This window comes from Balaenoptera acutorostrata, chromosome 2, assembly GCF_949987535.1.
Source record: "Balaenoptera acutorostrata chromosome 2, mBalAcu1.1, whole genome shotgun sequence".
In the NCBI taxonomy this organism is placed as follows: Eukaryota; Metazoa; Chordata; class Mammalia; order Artiodactyla; family Balaenopteridae; genus Balaenoptera; species Balaenoptera acutorostrata.
This window is the reverse complement of record NC_080065.1, coordinates 126,293,550-126,311,271: the sequence shown is the minus strand read 5'-3', so window position 1 is coordinate 126,311,271 and position 17,722 is coordinate 126,293,550. Positions and strand designations below refer to the sequence as shown.

The 17,722-nt window shown below is 40.2% G+C and overlaps 3 protein-coding genes across 3 annotated transcripts in view; all 3 read right to left on the bottom strand.

The window, feature by feature from the left end:
• The window catches only part of LOC103012099 (protocadherin beta-4), a 109,535-nt gene that overhangs the window by 79,121 nt on the left and 12,692 nt on the right, over window positions 1–17,722 (bottom strand). The gene's annotated exons all lie outside the window — the stretch shown is intronic.
• On the bottom strand, window positions 1,095–5,207 carry LOC103008328 (protocadherin beta-6). Its single transcript, XM_007194117.2, has one exon. The coding sequence runs from the start codon at window positions 5,053–5,055 to the stop codon at window positions 2,662–2,664; it is 2,394 nt and encodes a 797-aa protein (XP_007194179.2). The 5' UTR covers window positions 5,056–5,207; the 3' UTR covers window positions 1,095–2,661.
• LOC114235522 (protocadherin beta-5) lies at window positions 11,127–15,819 on the bottom strand. The gene has a single exon (XM_028161878.2). It carries the CDS (start codon window positions 15,625–15,627, stop codon window positions 13,237–13,239), a length of 2,391 nt encoding a protein of 796 aa, XP_028017679.2. The 5' UTR covers window positions 15,628–15,819; the 3' UTR covers window positions 11,127–13,236.

Genomic DNA, 17,722 nt, shown 5'->3' with positions numbered 1-17,722 from the left:
TTCTGCTTCACAACTTCAGGTAGTCTTTATTTCAAAGAGTAATGTAATAATAGCTAAACTGCATTGAACACCTTTTGGGTCATAGAGTGTTATAAACTCCTTTCCCCCTCACCTGTGATGCAGTTTTGTTCAGGTATCTAACAACAGTTGTGAGAGCAAAGTAATACCTATTTATCTATATATTCATCTTCCCTATAAAGGTACAAGTTCAGTAGACAAAACTGGGCTCAAGACAAATTTATTTATTTATTTAATAAGTATTTCTCTGTGCAGGAATTTTTCTAGCTTCTCAGGATAAAGCGGTAAATTAAACACAAAAATTCTTGCTCTCAGGAGCTTACATTCTATTACAAAAATACTAATTTGTTCTATCGTGTTAGAAGAAGTTATAAAATTTTAAATCCAGTTTCTACTCCCAATCAAATTGAAGTGTGCCTGTAACTTCTGAAAAATGTGATTTCTTTTCAGTCTCTGTATACATAACCTTGGGGAATTTTTTTTCCTTCATAAACTCATTGTGTGCATAGCTCACTAAAGTTGAGAAGAAATGGCCATTTGTTTTATTGGAAATCAGTAAGTTCTGAATTCAGGCAATGTCTTTGGGCAAACATGAAGAAGGCAATAAGGCCAATGAAGTCAAAGATATACTTTCTAGGGAAGGGTTTTGACCTGTCAGCATTGGACAGGGCCCATCCCAGTGTACACCCTCTGGGACTGGGCAGATGGGGTTACTGAAAAAATCCAGTGCAACAAGTAAAGCCATGTGGTTGGAGTAAGAATAGCAGAAGCAGGGCTTCCCTGGTGGCGCAGTGGTTGAGAATCTGCGTGCCAATGCAGAGAACACGGGTTCGAGCCCTGGTCTGGGAAGATCTCACATGCCGCGAAGCAACTAGGCCTGTGAGCCACAACTACTGAGCCTGCGCCGTCTGGAGCCTGTGCTCCCAACAAGAGAGGCCGCGATAGTGAGAGGCCCGCGCACCGCGATGAAGAGTGGCCCCCGCTTGCCGCAACTAGAGAAAGCCCTCGCACAGAAACGAAGACCCAACACAGCCAAAAATAAATAAATTAATAATAATTTTTTAAAAAGCAGAAGCAGTTCCCCCAAAGAAGAATGGAGGAGGAGAGGGGAAGTATCTGGGAATACAAAACAGTAAGTGTTCCCTACACTCATTGAATTGAGCAGTAATCATCCCTGACAAAAGAGCCATGATAGTTCATTTATTTGGACACAGAACACAGCTAAATATAATTTAGTTAAGTCCAGTTCCATTTTAATTAAGGATAAAAAGAAAATATTCACTCAACTGTCACTGCCAGACTTTGATGGGACCTTGTAAAGAAGGATATTTCATAAAATACTACAAATATAACCAACAAAAATAAAACCAAATATGGGTTAAATTGTGAAAGTAAATGATTTTGTGGTTGATAAAGATAAATGGTGCATACACAGCACTGGAAGGGAAAATCTGACATTAGCTAGTAACCTGCTACTCATAACTTACTTAGGTCTTGGCAGGTATCACACATGTAGAAGGAGGAGGAGTTTGAAAAGTAAAATTTGGATTTTACCAAAAATACCTCTGAACTTGCAAACTGTTAGACAAAGACGAGATAAAATGTACTCTCAAGCACTTTATATTCTGTAATAGAGATTAGGGTGAGCAAGGATGTTTTCTGTTTAGAAGGAAAGTTAAAACAGTGATATTTAATAATTTCACTTATTGGCAAGGATACTGTATTGTAAAGAGACTATTAGTATTACTAATTCCTTGAAAGTTATTTTTTTAAAATTCGCTATTGGAATGTTAATAACATTTAGCAAATATTTATTAAGCATTTATAATTGGCTTGGTGTTGTTTTAAAAAGGCCAGCATATTCTTACATGAAGCTCACAAACTAATTTAATGTGTTGACAATTTCGTTAAGTCTATATTCATAGAAAATATGTATTGACTATTGTGGTATACTGAAATACACATAAATATGAATGACTATTTTAGCATTTAGCCATCTTTAGTGTTTATCTTTAGTTTTCCACACTTTAGTTACCCCAAACTTATATTGAGAATACAAAACAGTAAGTGTTCCCTACACTCATTGAATTGATTGGTAATCATCCCAGAAAAAAGAGCGATGATAGTTCACTTATTTGGACACAGAACACAGCCAAATATAATTTACTTAAGCCCAATTCCATTTTAAATAATATCAGATACATTCAATAATATCAATTACATTAAAATTTTAAATATCTGATTAAATAATGTTAAATACATTAAAACTTTCCCCCTACATAGCAGTAGTGATGACAATTCTCACCACTACTTAGAAATACAATCTTAAGGACTTTGGAATATAATTTTTGTAAAAAGGATAGATTATTCAATTAAAAAATTTTTAAATAATGCAAATAAAAATTTACTTTTGTTCAAATTTTCAAATATACTTGAGTGAGAGTAATTTTTTAAACCTACTAACGATAATATAGGGAAAATACTGTGCATACCCAGTACCTGATTTTTAAAAATTTCACCCTAAGGAACAGTAATAAAATAATCAGGAAAACGGACCGTCAATAATATGCATTAAAACATGTAGGTTTAAATTAAAAGAGATTTCCAACTTATTAAGTAGGGTTTAATAGAATAATCCGATACTTAACTGAACAGGAAACTATTCCGAACGGTGGGGTTTTCCTCCATTTCCCTCCCAGTGCCCTGGGGAGGGAAGTTAGGGTGAATAGGTTTCAGAAACTTGAACTCGCTGGTCCCAGGGCCTCCCGTCAGACACACCTCGTACTGGTAGCTCTGGGACAGGGTCCCCGTGCCGCTGACGTCCACCAGGTGGCCCGGAAAGGGGCCCTCGGGCACCGAGCAGCGACCCACCGAGGCCGCCCCGCCCCGCCTGCACAGCCGCACCGCGACGAACACCAGCACCGAGAAGAGGAAGAGCGACGACACCGACGCCAAGGCGACCACCAGGTAGACGGTGAGCGGGGCGGCCGGCGCCGCGGCCGCCGCTTCCGCTTCCGGGGCCGGCAGGTAGGGCTGCGAGAAGCCGTCCACCAGCAGTACGTGCAGCGTGACGCTGGCCGACAGCGGCGGCTCGCCGTTGTCCTTGACCAGCACCACCAGCCTGTGCTTGGCCGCGTCGCGCTCGCTCAGCAGCCGGGCCGTGCGCACCTCGCCGTTGTGCGCCCACACGCCGAACAGCCCGGGCTCCGTGGCCTTGAGCAGCTGGTACGACAGCCAGGCGTTCTGGCCCGAGTCGCCGTCCACCGCCACCACCTTGGTCACCAGGTAGCCCGCCTCGGCCGCCCTGGGCACCAGCTCGGTGCAGGGCGCCGAGGCGTTCTGCAGCGGGTACAGCACGAAGGGCGCGTTGTCGTTCTCGTCCGCCACGAGCACGCGCACCAGTGCCTGGCTGCTGAGCGCGGGCGAGCCGCGGTCGGCGGCACCTACGCGGAACTCGAACGCCCGCAGGGCCTCGTAGTCCAGGGACCTCAGGGCGAACAGGTGGCCGTTGTCCGGGTTGATGGACACCAGGGAGGCCAGGGGCACGTGCGGGTCGAGGGGCGGCAGCAGCGAGTAGGTGACCTGGGCGTTGGCGCCCGCGTCTCTGTCTGTGGCGCGGACGGTGCCAATGTGCAGGGCGGGGCTGTTGTTCTCGCGGACGGACAGGGTGTAGGAGGTCTGGGTGAAGGCGGGGGCGTTGTCGTTGACGTCGGACACCAGCACGGTTATGTTGTGCTCGGTTTTCAGCCTGGGGGTTCCCATGTCAGTGACGGTGATGGTGATGTTGTACTCGGCTCTGCTCTCTCTGTCCAGCGCTCCTTCTGTTACCAAGGTGTAGAAATTTTCAAAGGATGGTCTTAGAAGAAAGGGGAGATTGTCATCTATAGAACAAGTAACCTGTTGGTTATGTCCAGAATCTGCATCTGATACCCTGAAAACTGCCACTATGATCTCTGGCAGGTTTTCAGGGATGGGGCTGGTAAGTGACGACATAGTCAATTCGGGAGCATTGTCATTCACGTCCAGGACCTTGATGACTAAACAGCATTTTCCTGATAGTCCCCCACCATCTGTGGCCTCAACATCCACCTGATATGATTGAAATTCCTCAAAATCCAGTGTCTTTCTCAGTCGAATTTCTCCCGTATTTGCGTTTATTTCGAAGGGTTGGTTAACATCATCGACTTGAAATAGGGCATAAGATACCTCCCCAAAAGATCCTGCGTCTAAATCTCTCGCTGAGACGGTGAGAACCAGAGAGCCCAGGGAGCTATTTTCAGGGACTTGGGCCTCATAGAACTCCTGAGTAAACTCGGGGGTGTTGTCATTGATGTCCAAGACCACAATCTGAATTTTTGTGGTCCCAGACCGGGGCGGAGACCCACCATCCAGCGCTGTGAGGATTAGCCTGAGCTCGGGCTGCTCCTCACGGTCCAACGCCTTGTCCAGTACCAGCTCTGGGGACTTCCTGCCGTCCTTGCGGTTCCGAGTGAGAACGTGGAAGTGAGGATTGGAGCTGATTTTGTAGCTCTGAAGGCTGTTGCTACCAGCGTCTAAATCCTGTGCCATTTTCAAAGGAAATACCTTTCCTGGCATAGTAATTTCTGATATTTTTAGTCGCATTTCTCTAGCGGGGAACTCTGGGGCGTGGTCATTTATATCTCTAATTAGCAAGGCAGCCTGAAATAACTGCAAGGGATTTGCCAGTAACACTTGGAAGGGTAGCACACAGGGCTCAGTAGAGCCGCACAGCTCCTCCCGGTCCAGTTTCTCATTTAGCAGCAAATCATAGGTCTCTGGATCAAACTGCAAATACTGCCTATTCCCCTTAACAACAACTTGGGCGGCCCGGGCAGCCAGCTCTCCCATCCTGAGTCCCAGGTCCTTTGTCAGGTTGGCCACAAATGTGCCACTTTCTGTCTCCTCCAGTATAGAATATTGAATCAATTCTGAACCTGCCTCCCACAAAATAATCAATATAATGAAGATCACCACTTGCCTTTTCTTATGATGTACTTTTGTTTGCACCATCTCCATTGCTATGTCTGGTTCCAGAGGAAAAATCCTTTTGCAATCCCAATCACCACGTCCACCGTTGACCCTCCAAAATGTCTGCTATAAAATTTCAAATTCGTTCTTATAATTTGTCTGGTGGCAACTGCTCCCCGAACACTTCTATCTTAGCTTTAGCTGTGTGTTCTGTATTTTTTTCTTGGGTTTCTCCGTGAAATGGAGTCCACTGAATGCAGAGCTTATATCCACTCTCTTAGCCTGCACTGCCACCATGCGTTCAAATTAATAACTTCGTGGGGTGCTGCAGGTCAACACCACATCCAAAATCTGAGCATTAAAAGGTTTTTTTAAAAAGTCAGTGTTTCTCAAACTGTAGTGTGTGAAACACATGCATAAAGACTTACCTGGGAGTCTCGGGGTGTTTTTTCAAAGTCAACTCCTGAGCTCCCCTCCAGAACTTGAATCAAATTATCTGGCAGTACTAACAGAAATCTGCAGTTCAGTCTTACTTCTTAACTGATTCTGATGCGAACTAACACATTTAAGAATCATTCCCTCAGGTAATGTAAACTTCCTATAACCAACTTTTATTCATTGGCAGTGCAGTTTATCTCTGAGGAGCAGTGTAATTTCTGAATCCAAGTATACTATTTAATTGTCCCATCAACAAACTATACAAAATGTAAAAGTTGGTTAGCAAGACCAATCTTAAAATACACAATCATTTCTCTAAATTATATGGCTAATAAAATGATATGAACAACATACTTTGTTTTGTGGGCACACCTGCACAGTAAAGGGAACAATTAGGCTATTAGGAAAATAGAGGCCAAGAAATACTTATGATAGAAGTATCTAATCAAATTAAAGTATTTAAAAGAGGAACTAGGAGCAATCAGGTATCTGTCATAAGTAAGCATTTTAGGATTCCCTTCATTTTTTTATGGGTAGAAATGGTCATTATTTTATTAGTGTTTTTCATTTTATTGTAACTTTTTGGTCAAATTTCCCTGCTATATTAAGTAATTAATCAAGGTCCAAATATATTGCCCTGTTGTAAGAGCATATGCAATGCAGAAAACAAACATTCAAGAATCACCTCTACCAGTCTCTCACAACAAGGATGACACTAGGTCCTATAAATATAGACCAAATAAGGTAGTGTGAAAGGTGAATTATATTTGAGTGGATACCCTGGAATTCAATGGTGGTTCATCATGGCTATATTCATTCACAGCTCACCAATTTCTGCTCAGATAAATTGGAAAATGTATCTCTAAACTTCCTGAGAATACATTAAATGGGTCAGTGCATATCTGAGTACACAAAATACACCAAACATAATTCATTTAAGAATGATTTCATATTTATTGAGAGGTGAAATAAATTGAGTTCAAGCAAAATTCACTTCAGGTAAGGAGTGAATAATGGAGGATTAAAAATGAGGATATTTTTCAAAATACTTCAACTCTAGCTAAAATAAATAAAGCTAAATAAATCTAAACTGAACAGATGAAGTCATTTTGTAGTTGAAAAGCACCTCTATCAACTCAGGATAAAATTAAGATCATTTTATTTCACTTGATAAATGTTACTGAGAACAGACTTGCTTGAGGAGCTGAATAACAAGATACACTGATGAAGTAAAACCAACAATCATAAACATCATGGATGGGTTTAGTTTCTTATCTGAAACAAAGTTATTTCTAGCTCAATCCTAAATGCTTCCTCCTTTCAGTGGGCAGTCTGAGTTCTGATTCCAACTTAATGGCATCCCTGGCATTCACAGAGTCCTTTATTCACTCTGTTTGCCTGCAGGCATCCTCAAATACAGCTTATTAAATTATTTTTTCATTTTAAAGCAAATCTTAATTATTAGCAGTACAGTATGTGTAAAAAATCAAGTTAGATCATTGAAGTGTCTGTGAGAGCATTACCTGTTATGATAGAGAGAAAGAAGATAGTATCTTTTTGTTATCTTCTTTGGTTTCCTCTTTTTTTAAAACTTATTTTATTTATTCCCGTCTTGCCCCTAGGTTCTTCATGAACATTTTTTTGTTTGTTTTTTAGATTCCATATATATGTGTTAGCATACAGTATTTGTTTTTCTCTGACTTACTTAACTCTGTATGACAGACTCTAGGTCCATCCACCTCACTACAAATAACTCAATTTCATTTCTTTTTATGGCTGAGTAATATTCCATTGTATATATGTGCCACATCTTCTTTGTCCATTCATCTGTTGATGGACACTTAGGTTGCTTCCATGTCCTGGCTATTATAAATAGAGCTGCAATGAACATTGTGGTACATGACACTTTTTGAATTATGGTTTTCTCAGGGTATATGCCCAGTAGTGGGATTGCTGGGTCGTATGGTAGTTATATTTTTAGTTTTTTAAGGAACCTCCATACTGTTCTCCATAGTGGCTGTATCAATTTACATTCCCACCAACAGTGCAAGAGGGTTCCCTTTTCTCCACACCCTCTCCAGCATTTATTGTTTGTAGATTTTTTGATGATGGCCATTCTGACCGGTGTGAGATGATATCTCACTGTAGTTTTGATTTGCATTTCCCTAATGATTAACGATGTTGAGCATTCTTTCATGTGTTTGTTGGCAATCTGTATATCTTCTTTGGAGAAATGTCTATTTAGGTCTTCTGCCCATTTTTGGACTGGGTTGTTTGTTTTTTTGATATTGAGCTGCATGAGCTGCTTGTAAATTTTGGAGATTAATCCTCTGTCAGTTGCTTCATTTGCAAATATTTTCTCCCATTCTGAGGGTTGTCTTTTCATCTTGTTTATGGTTTCCTTTGCTGTGCAAAAGCTTTTAAGTTTCATTAGGTCCCATTTGTTTATTTTTGTTTTTATTTCCATTTCTCTAGGAGGTGGGTCAAAAAGGATCTTGCTGTGATTTATGTCATAGAGTGTTCTGCCTATGTTTTCCTCTAAGAGTTTGATAGTGTCTGGCCTTACATTTAGGTCTTTAATCCATTTTGAGTTTATTTTTGTGTATGGTGTTAGGGAGTGTTCTAATTTCATTCTTTTACATGCAGCTGTCCAGTTTTCCCAGCAACACTTATTGAAGAGGCTGTCTTCCCTCCATTGTATACTCTTGCCTCCTTTATCAAAGATAAGGTGACCATGTGTGCGTGGGTTTATCTCTGGGCTTTCTATCCTGTTCCATTGATCTATATTTCTGTTTTTGTGCCAGTACCATACTGTCTTGATTACTGTAGCTATGTAGTATAGTCTGAAGTCCTCCCTTTACATACCTTTACCCTCCCCCATTTATAATTGCCTTAAATATTTCCTCTACATACATTTTGAACTATATCAGACAGTATTATAATTTTGGATTCAACCGTCAAACATAATTTAGAAAACTAAATTCTAAAAAGGAGAAGGAAAGTCTATTGTGTTTACCCATATTTTTGTTTACTGTGTTCTTCCTTCTTTCCTGATGTTCCAAGATTCCTTTTTTTATTGATTCCTTTCTGTTTGGAGAACTCCCTTTAGCCTTTTTTTTTTTTTTTTAGGGTAGGCCTACTGGCAACAAATTTCTTCCAGGAGGATATTTTCACTGGACATAGAATTCTGGGTTAATTTTTCTTTTCTTTCACCACTTGGAAAATATGCCTTTTTCTTCTGACATCCATGGTTTCTGATGAGAAATCTACTCTCATTCAGATTGTTATTGCCCTATGGGTAATGTGTCATTTCCTTCTTGCTGCTTTTAAGATTTTTTCCTTCTCTTTAGTTTTCAGAAATTTGACTATGTCTTTTGGTATAAATTTTTTGTTTGTTTGTTTATCTTGTTTTGGATTTGTTTGGCTTCTTGAATCTCTGGGTCTCTATCTTTTGCCACATTTGGAAAGTCTTCTCCTCTCCTTCTGGAATTCCAGTGACACAAATATTAGATCTCTTGGTATTGTCCAACAGGTCCCTGAGGCTCTGTTAATTTTTTACACTCTGTTTTCTCTCTTTTGCTCAAATTGCGTGCATAATTGCTATTGTTCTATCTTCTAGTTCCCTGACTCATTATGTCTTCCTGTTGTTGAGCTCATCCACTGTTTTTCATTTCAATGATTGTATTTTTAATTTGTAAAAATTCCATTGGTATTCCTTTATATTTCTTTATTTCCTTGCTGCAACTTTACATTTCTTTTCTGAGAATATTTTTTCTTTTGTTTCAAGAATGTTTATAATTGCTCATTTAGGCATTTTTCAAAGTCCATTTAAAAATCGTTGTCAGATATTTCCAACATCTCTTTCATCTTGGTGTTGGCATCTTTTAATAGTCTATTTTATTCACTTCGGTATCTTTCTAGTTGTTGGTGTGACCCAGGCAGTACCTTCCTAGATGTGCCTGTACCCAAAAGGAACTCTTGCTCAAGTGCATGAGGAGATGTATTCAAGAATGCTTATAGCGGTATTATTATGGTAACAAAACTCTTGGAGCAACCCAGAATTCAATCAACAGTAAAATGAATTTAAAGGTGAAGGTGTATTTATATAGTGGAATACTGTAGAGTGGTGTAAATGAATGAACTGCATTAACATGGATGAATTCAATACCATAATGATTGAAAAAAGCAAGCCCACAGATGATCCATACTACATGAATCCATTTATATAAATTTCAAAGACAGACAAAAATCAAACAATGTATTATTTAGCAATATATGCATATCTGATACAATTACAAAGAATAACAAGTAATTAATTAAAAATTCAGGATAGTGGTTGATTATAATGAGGGTGGAAGATGTTATCGTGGAGGCACACAGGGATTTCCAAGGTCTTGGTATTGTTCTAATTCTTAAGCTGGGTGATGAACATTTTATTATTTTTATTTTAAATTGTACATATACATTGTATACACTTTTTGGAATGTTTAATAGATTTCAAAATAGAAAAAAGTAAAAACAAAAAAGTAATGTCTTTGGGGTCAGGCTGCCTGGACTCAAATCCTGATTCCACCACTTACTAGCTAGGTAGCTTTGGGCAAGTTACTTTAATTCTGTATGTCCAGTTTGTTCATCTCTAAAATTGGCATACCATTTGTACCATTATTTTGAGGATTAAATGAGATATGTGTAAAGAATTTAGAAAACAGTAAGGTGCATAGAAATTGTATAATAGTAATAATAATAATACATTGTCTGTAATATATAATTTTAATAATTATTAGTTTCTCTCCAGACCTTCCTTCAAAAACATTAAGGCTCATTTCTAAAGAAATAAATTTTTTTAGAGAACACTAGGATATTTTAGTGGAGATTTTAGGAGTCCCAGCATAAAACCTTTGTATCCTGACACTTGCTGGGCCACATCCTGAAAAGAGTTCTTTGCCCATTCATCACAATGCCCCTTAAAGTAAAGTCTGATATTTTATAAACCTGGCTCTGCACTACCTCACATGGAGCACCATGTCAAAATTTCCACTCAGGACAGAAACCTGGGTGCAGACCACCTTATCATACAAAAGCAGAGAAGACTTGGGACTTCCCTGGTGGCCCAGTGGTTAACACTTCACCTTCCAACGCAGGGGATGCGGGTTTGATCCCTGGTCAGGAAGCTAAGAACCCACATGCCTCACAGCCGAGAAACCAAAACATAAAACAGAAGCAATATTGTAACAAATTCAATAAAGACTTTAAAAACGGTCCACATCAAAAAAATCTTGAATAAAAAAAAAGCAGAGAAGAGAAAACAGCAATTGCTACACACCAGCTACTCAGTTTCTTTTTCTTACATATGAACAGATAATCTGTCACCAGACATATGAAAACCACAAATGACACAGAAACACAAAAAGAGAAATGCAACCTCCAGGAAACAAATCATTCAGGAAATAAAGTGAACTTTGAAAATCCCAAGTGCTACTATGGAAAAGACACAATCAGATAATAAGAAAACTCTTAGGGATTTAAATATGCCACTAAAATTAAAAATTCAATAAAAATACTCAAAATAAAGTGAGGGACTAACTTTAAGTGAGGATATAGAGGAAAAATCAAAGATGTAAAATAAAGGAGAAATATAAGAAAGATAGAGAAACTATTTAAAATGTTCAATATCCAACAAGTACAAGTCTCAGAAAAACATAACAAGCTAAAGTTAGGAATACAATTATTCAGGAAATAATACTAGAGATGAAACAATACCAGATATGAAAAGGCATGAATCGTTAGAATGTATAAAACATTGAATGACATAAGTAACATGTAAGACATTTATGAAGTGGAAGCGAAAACTAAATGCATTTTCAGATATGCAGAGACACAGAAAGTTTATTTTTGTGCACCCTCTCTTAGGAAGCCACTAGAGGATATACTGTAGCAAAGAGAAGGAATTAAAAAAAAAAGAAGGAAAGAAGGAGACTTTCTTGAACCCTACCCCAATCACCTGACATAAGCCCAAATCCTCTAACTCCTTGGTAGGGCACTGTTACTGAGTTGACCCATGGTTCCCCATGGTGTGCAGTCTCCCTCATTATAAGTCAGTAAACCCACCTTTACTAACTATAATGTTCTGATATAATGTGTTCCTGGTGATATTTAGCTGCAGGGCATTCATAATTTATATGGTCATTAAAAGTAAATTTTTAACATTGCTTTTCAGGTTTTAAAACATCTATAGACAAACAAGGAATTCTTAGCTACAGTTGTAGAATGGGTCATTAACCCTAACTATATAAAAGTAAAAGCTCATTTTTGAGAGGTTTGAAAGTATAAGGGAGAAACAAGTAACAGGAAGAATAAGAATTCTATTAGTTTCTTTCATGTAAGAAAATCAAAGAAACTGTTGTTAGTGGAACAATAAATGGAGATTTCAGTTTGAGCAGAGAAGTAACAGAAAATAGTGAGACAGCTATATATGAAGGATGTATGAGAGAAATTTTAAGTACCGGATACCAAACAACAATAGCATGAAATTAATTGTTTAAAGTTTATGAAAAAGTTACAAACATATTCTTTAGTGATAAGAAAGTATTTAAAAAGTTAGAAAATGAAGGTTTAAGAGTGCTTTCCAAAGGGATGAAATGAAAGACAGATAATACCAGGTATTGGCAGGAATGCTGAGGAACTGGTATATCCAGACACTGCTGAAAGCAATGTAAACTGGGACAACCACTTTGGAAAACTATTTGGAACTATCTACTAAAAGTGGACATGCACTTACTAAATGAGTAGCAATTCCACCCTTAGGTATATACCCAACAGAAATGCATATACATGTTTGTTGAAGGACATGTAAGAGAATGTTTATAGCAGCATTATTCAAACAGCCAAACGCACCAACCCAAATATCCACATACAGTAAGATGGGTTATAAATTGTGACATATTCATACAGTGGAATACTATACAGCAACAAGAATGAAGAACTAAAATTAAAAGCAGTATCACGGATAAATGTCATAAACATATTGTTGACACGCCAGATGCAAAACAGTTCACACGCTACTATTCCATTTATATAAATTCAAAACAGGCAAAACTGAACTATAGTATTGGAAGTTGAGATATTTGTTATACTTGAGCTGGTAGTGATTTTAAGGGGTAAATTGTGTGGCACCTGGGATGCTAATAATGTTTTGTTTCTTCAAGATGCTGATACCAAGTATGTTCACTTTCTGAAAATACAGTGAGCTGTGTTAAGGATTTGTTCACTTTTCTGTATGTATGTTATAACTGAATTAAAAAATTCATTTAAAAAGTTATTTGCCAGTAGGATGAGAGCTAGGAAAGAAGTGTAAATAGAAGAGTGTTGGTTTTCATCATGCTTTCTCACATATTATATTTGTTATATGAATGTATTCCTTTGCAAACAAAATGAATATTATGTAAATATTTTAAATTTTTGCTATTTAGCATCAAATAACTTAGAGCGTGATGAAACAATGAATATAGAGAAAACAATATTTTATTAAGACCGTTCATTGCAACAAGTACCAACGGAAGGAGCAAAAATTTCAGGAAAATCAACAGCATGCAAGGATTTGGAATGGCGTACTATAAATAAATGCAATGACAATAGAATTTAGTTTTCCAAAATTGGACAAGGTAAAGTTAAATGGACTAATTCATTACAAAAAGGAAATCAAGGCTATACCTGAATATGGAATTTTTCTCAAATTCGGTATCTGGGGAAATTAGAGATAAATGACAAATACCTTGCATCATGATAAGATCCCTAACTGAATCCAAAGCTATTCCGGAAGTTGGCGTTTTCCTCTATTTCTTCACCAGCACCCTGGGGCGGGAGGTTGGGGAGAATCGGCTTCAAGAATTTAAACTCATTTAACCCGGAGCCTCCCGTCAGACACACCTCGTACTGGTAGCTCTGGGACAGGGTCCCCGTGCCGCTAACGTCCACCAGGTGGCCCGGAAAGGGGCCCTCGGGCACCGAGCAGCGACCCACCGAGGCCGCCCCGCCCCGCCTGCACAGCCGCACCGCGACAAACACCAGCACCGAGAAGAGGAAGAGCGACGACACCGACGCCAAGGCGACCACCAGGTAGACGGTGAGCGGGTCGGCCGGCGTCGCGTCCGCCGCTTCCGCTTCCGGGACCGGCAGGTAGGGCTGCGAGAAGCCGTCCACCAGCAGCACGTGCAGCGTGACGCTGGCCGACAGCGGCGGCTCGCCGTTGTCCTTGACCAGCACCGCCAGCCTGTGCTTGGCCGCGTCACGCTCGCTCAGCAGCCGGGCCGTGCGCACCTCGCCGTTGTGCGCCCACACGCCGAACAGCCCGGGCTCCGTGGCCTTGAGCAGCTGGTACGACAGCCAGGCGTTCTGGCCCGAGTCGCCGTCCACCGCCACCACCTTGGTCACCAGGTAGCCCGCCTCGGCCGCCCTGGGCACCAGCTCGGTGCAGGGCGCCGAGGCGTTCTGCAGCGGGTACAGCACGAAGGGCGCGTTGTCGTTGTCGTCCGCCACGAGCACGCGCACCAGCGCCTGGCTGCTGAGCGCGGGCGAGCCGCGGTCGGCGGCGCCTACGGGGAACTCGAACGCCCGCAGGGCTTCGTAGTCCAGGGACCTCAGGGCGAACAGGTGGCCGTTGTCCGGGTTGATGGACACCAGGGAGGCCAGGGGCACGTGCGGGTCGAGGGGCGGCAGCAGCGAGTAGGTGACCTGGGCGTTGGCGCCCGCGTCTCTGTCTGTGGCGCGGACGGTGCCGATGTGCAGGGCGGGGCTGTTGTTCTCGCGGACGGACAGGGTGTAGGAGGTCTGGGTGAAGGCAGGGGCATTGTCGTTGACGTCGGACACCAGCACGGTTATGTTGTGCTGGGTTTTCAGTCTTGGTGTCCCCATATCTGTGACGGTGATGGTGACGTTGTATTCCGCTCTGCTCTCTCTGTCCAGTGGCCTCTCGGTCACTAGGGTGTAAAAGTTTTTGAATGTGGGTTTCAAGAGAAAGGGGAGATCGTTCTGGATGGAGCAAACCATCCTACCGTTGTCCCCGGAATCTGGATCAGAAACACTGAAAACGGCCACCACAGTCTCTGGGGAGTTTTCTGGGGTAGAGCTGGTGAGCGTCGACATGGTCAGTTCAGGGACGTTGTCGTTCACATCCACCACCTCTATAACTACAGTGCATTTTCCTGAAAGGCCCCCGCCGTCTGTGGCTGCAACCTCCACGTTATAATATCGAGTTGACTCGAAATCCAATGCCCTTTTCAGACGAATTTCTCCTGTTATTTCGTCTATTACAAACAGTTGAGTAACTTCATCACCTTGAAATAGAGCGTAGGCTACATTCCCATTCGTTCCTGCATCTAAATCTCGGGCGGAGACAGTGACAACTAAGGAGTTTAGGGGGCTGTTCTCCGGAATCTGTACCTCATAGACCAACTGTAAAAACTCAGGGGCGTTGTCGTTGATGTCCACGACTTCAATGCGGACTGCAGTGGTCCCGGACCTGGGCGGAGCCCCACTATCCAGCGCCGTGAGGGTTAAACTGAGCTCAGGCCCTTCCTCCCGATCCAGCGGTTTGTCCAGCACCAGTTCTGGGTATTTTCTGCCATCTCCGCGATTATGAGTGACAACATGAAAATGGGAGTTGGGGCTGATTGTGTAATTCTGAATAGTGTTGCTACCTATGTCAAAGTCCTGAGCTATTTTCAAAGGAAACACAGTCCCTGTCTGGACGTTTTCTGGGATTTTTAGGAGCATTTCCCTCTCGAGGAACTCTGGGGAATGGTCATTTATATCTGTGAGCTGCAGATCAGCTTGAAAAAACTGCACCGGGTTTTCCAGTAATAGTTGGAAATGCAGTATGCAGGGATCGGTCGCCCCACACAGCACCTCCCGGTCTAGTTTTTCACATAGAAGCAAATTCCCGGTCGTTACATCCAGCTGCAAGAGCTGTTTATTTCCTTTGTAATGGATTCGCGCGCCCCGACTGGCCAGTTCCCCCACCCTGAGCCCCAGGTCTTTTGCCAGGGTGGCCACAAAAGACCCACTTTCTGTTTCTTCTGGCATGGAATACCTAACTGCTTCAGAGCCAGCCTCCCACAAAAGCAACAATATAGCAAGAAAGATAACTTGCCTTTTCTGTAGCGTTTTTGCTGGTGCAGTCTCCATTGTTCAGACCCTGTTCAAGAACGTGCAGTTTCTTCAACTCCGTATGCAATCAACCCAGATGATTTGGTTAAATAAACTCGAATTAGATCTTTCTGACTGACCTGCAGTAGAACGATGCCCTTCTCTGGAGATCTCTGCCTCTAGATCTTATGTAAAATGCTTCCTTCTTTTAGAAAGCATTCAGAGTTCTGATTCCCAGCTTAATGGCTTCCCGGGTATCCACAGAGCCATTCATTCCTACTCCTAGCCTGCAGCACCACCAGGCGTCCTTATTTACTATTGCATATAGTATTTGCCGTTTCATTCCAAGTTAGAACCTTTTAAGTCACAGAAGTGTTCCCAGTTGTATCTCCACTTCTCAGTTATTGTAAGTTCTAAATAAACATGTGCTAAGTTAACTTCCAGTGAAAGAATACTATTCAGAACAAACTAAAACACTAGTATTCCTCATAAAATATCTTTTGAGTACTCGAAGAAACTTTCTTTTGTGTGATTCTTATTTGATTATATTCAAGAAATAAGCAATAATGGATGTTTACAAAAGTTTACACTATTAAAATTATTTTTATTTTTAAATATTACATATTAGAAAAGGGCATAAATCATGAATGTACAACTCAAAAAATTTTCAGGAAGTAAACACACTCATAAGCAAAACCTAAATTAAAATTAAAATGTTACAAAAACCCTAGAAGCCCCCTCCTCTCATTGTCTGGTCACTACCCTCCCCGCTAAAGGTAAGCACTCTCCTGATTTCTATTATTATAGAGCTTGTGTGTGTGTGTCTTTTTTGAACTTTTATAGAAATGGAGTTATAGAGTGTTTGTTATGTTTGTCTTCTTTCACTCAACATTACCTTTGTAAAATTCATCTGTTACATATTGTTCTAATTTTATTCTCATTGCTTTATGTTATTCTATTGTATGACTATACCAACATTTGTTTTTTTATTCTCCAGTTGATGGACACTGGGTTTTTCAGTTTGGGAATATTTTGAGTAGTGCTGCTATGAACACTCTTGTATATGTCTTTTGGTGTCTATGTGTGCATTTATATTTACTATATTCCTAGGAGTTAGACTGTTGTGCCTTAAGATGTGCACATATATATATAGCTTTAATAGATATTGCAAAACAGTTTTCAACTGTGGTTTTACCAAAACCAGCAGAGTGAGAGTTCCAGTTGCTCCATATGCTTGTCAACATTTGATAACATCTTTTAATTTTAACCTCTCTGATGAGTGTGTGATGATGTCATATTGTAATTTTAATTAGCATTTCCCTGATGATTAATTAAATTGAGCACATTTTTCACATGGTTATTTTTATTAGTGTATATTCTTGTGAAGTACATAAGTCTTTTGTCTATTTTTCTATTTAGGGTACTTGTCTTTTTTTCTTATTGATCTTTAGAAGTTCCTTATATATTCTGGGTATAAGTACTTTGTTAGAAGTATGCATTGCAAATAGTCTCTCCCATTCTATGGCATGCATTTTAACTCTCTTGTGGTATCTTTGAAGAACAAAACTTCTTAACTTTTACTCTAACTTTTCAATATTTTTTATTTATGGTTAGAACTTTTTGTGTTTTCTTTAAATCTTTGCATACACTAAAGTCAAGAAAATATTGTTGTATGGTGCTTTTGAAAAATCATTTACTTTACTTTTCACATTTAGAGCTATAATCCTCCTGAAATTATTTTTTTCATGTTAGTGAGGCTAGGGTCAAATTATTTTTTTTCATATAAATATCCAAATGACTGCACCATCTATTGAAAAGAAGTTCCATTCCCAATTGTTTCTGCTGTGCCATTTTTTTCATAAATCAGGGGTCCATAGTTCTGTTCAAGAGTCTTTTTTTCCCATTTTCTCTTTGTTTATCCCACAATACAATATTATCTTAATTACTATACTTCATAATAGGTTTTAGTATCTGATTGCTAAGTCCTCCAGTTTTATTCTTTTTAAGATTGCTTTGGTTATTATTGTCCCTTTGTATTTCCATATAAACTTTATCTTTTTTTTTAAGATTTTTTTTTGATGTGGACTATTTTTTTTAAATCTTTATTGAATTTGTTACACTATTGCTTCTGATT

Bases quoted from the DNA above. Each gene is read 5' to 3' on its own strand.
- LOC103008328 (XM_007194117.2), bottom strand. From the start codon at position 5,055: ATGGAGATGGTGCAAACAAAAGTACATCATAAGAAAAGGCAAGTGGTG.
- LOC114235522 (XM_028161878.2), bottom strand. From the start codon at position 15,627: ATGGAGACTGCACCAGCAAAAACGCTACAGAAAAGGCAAGTTATCTTT.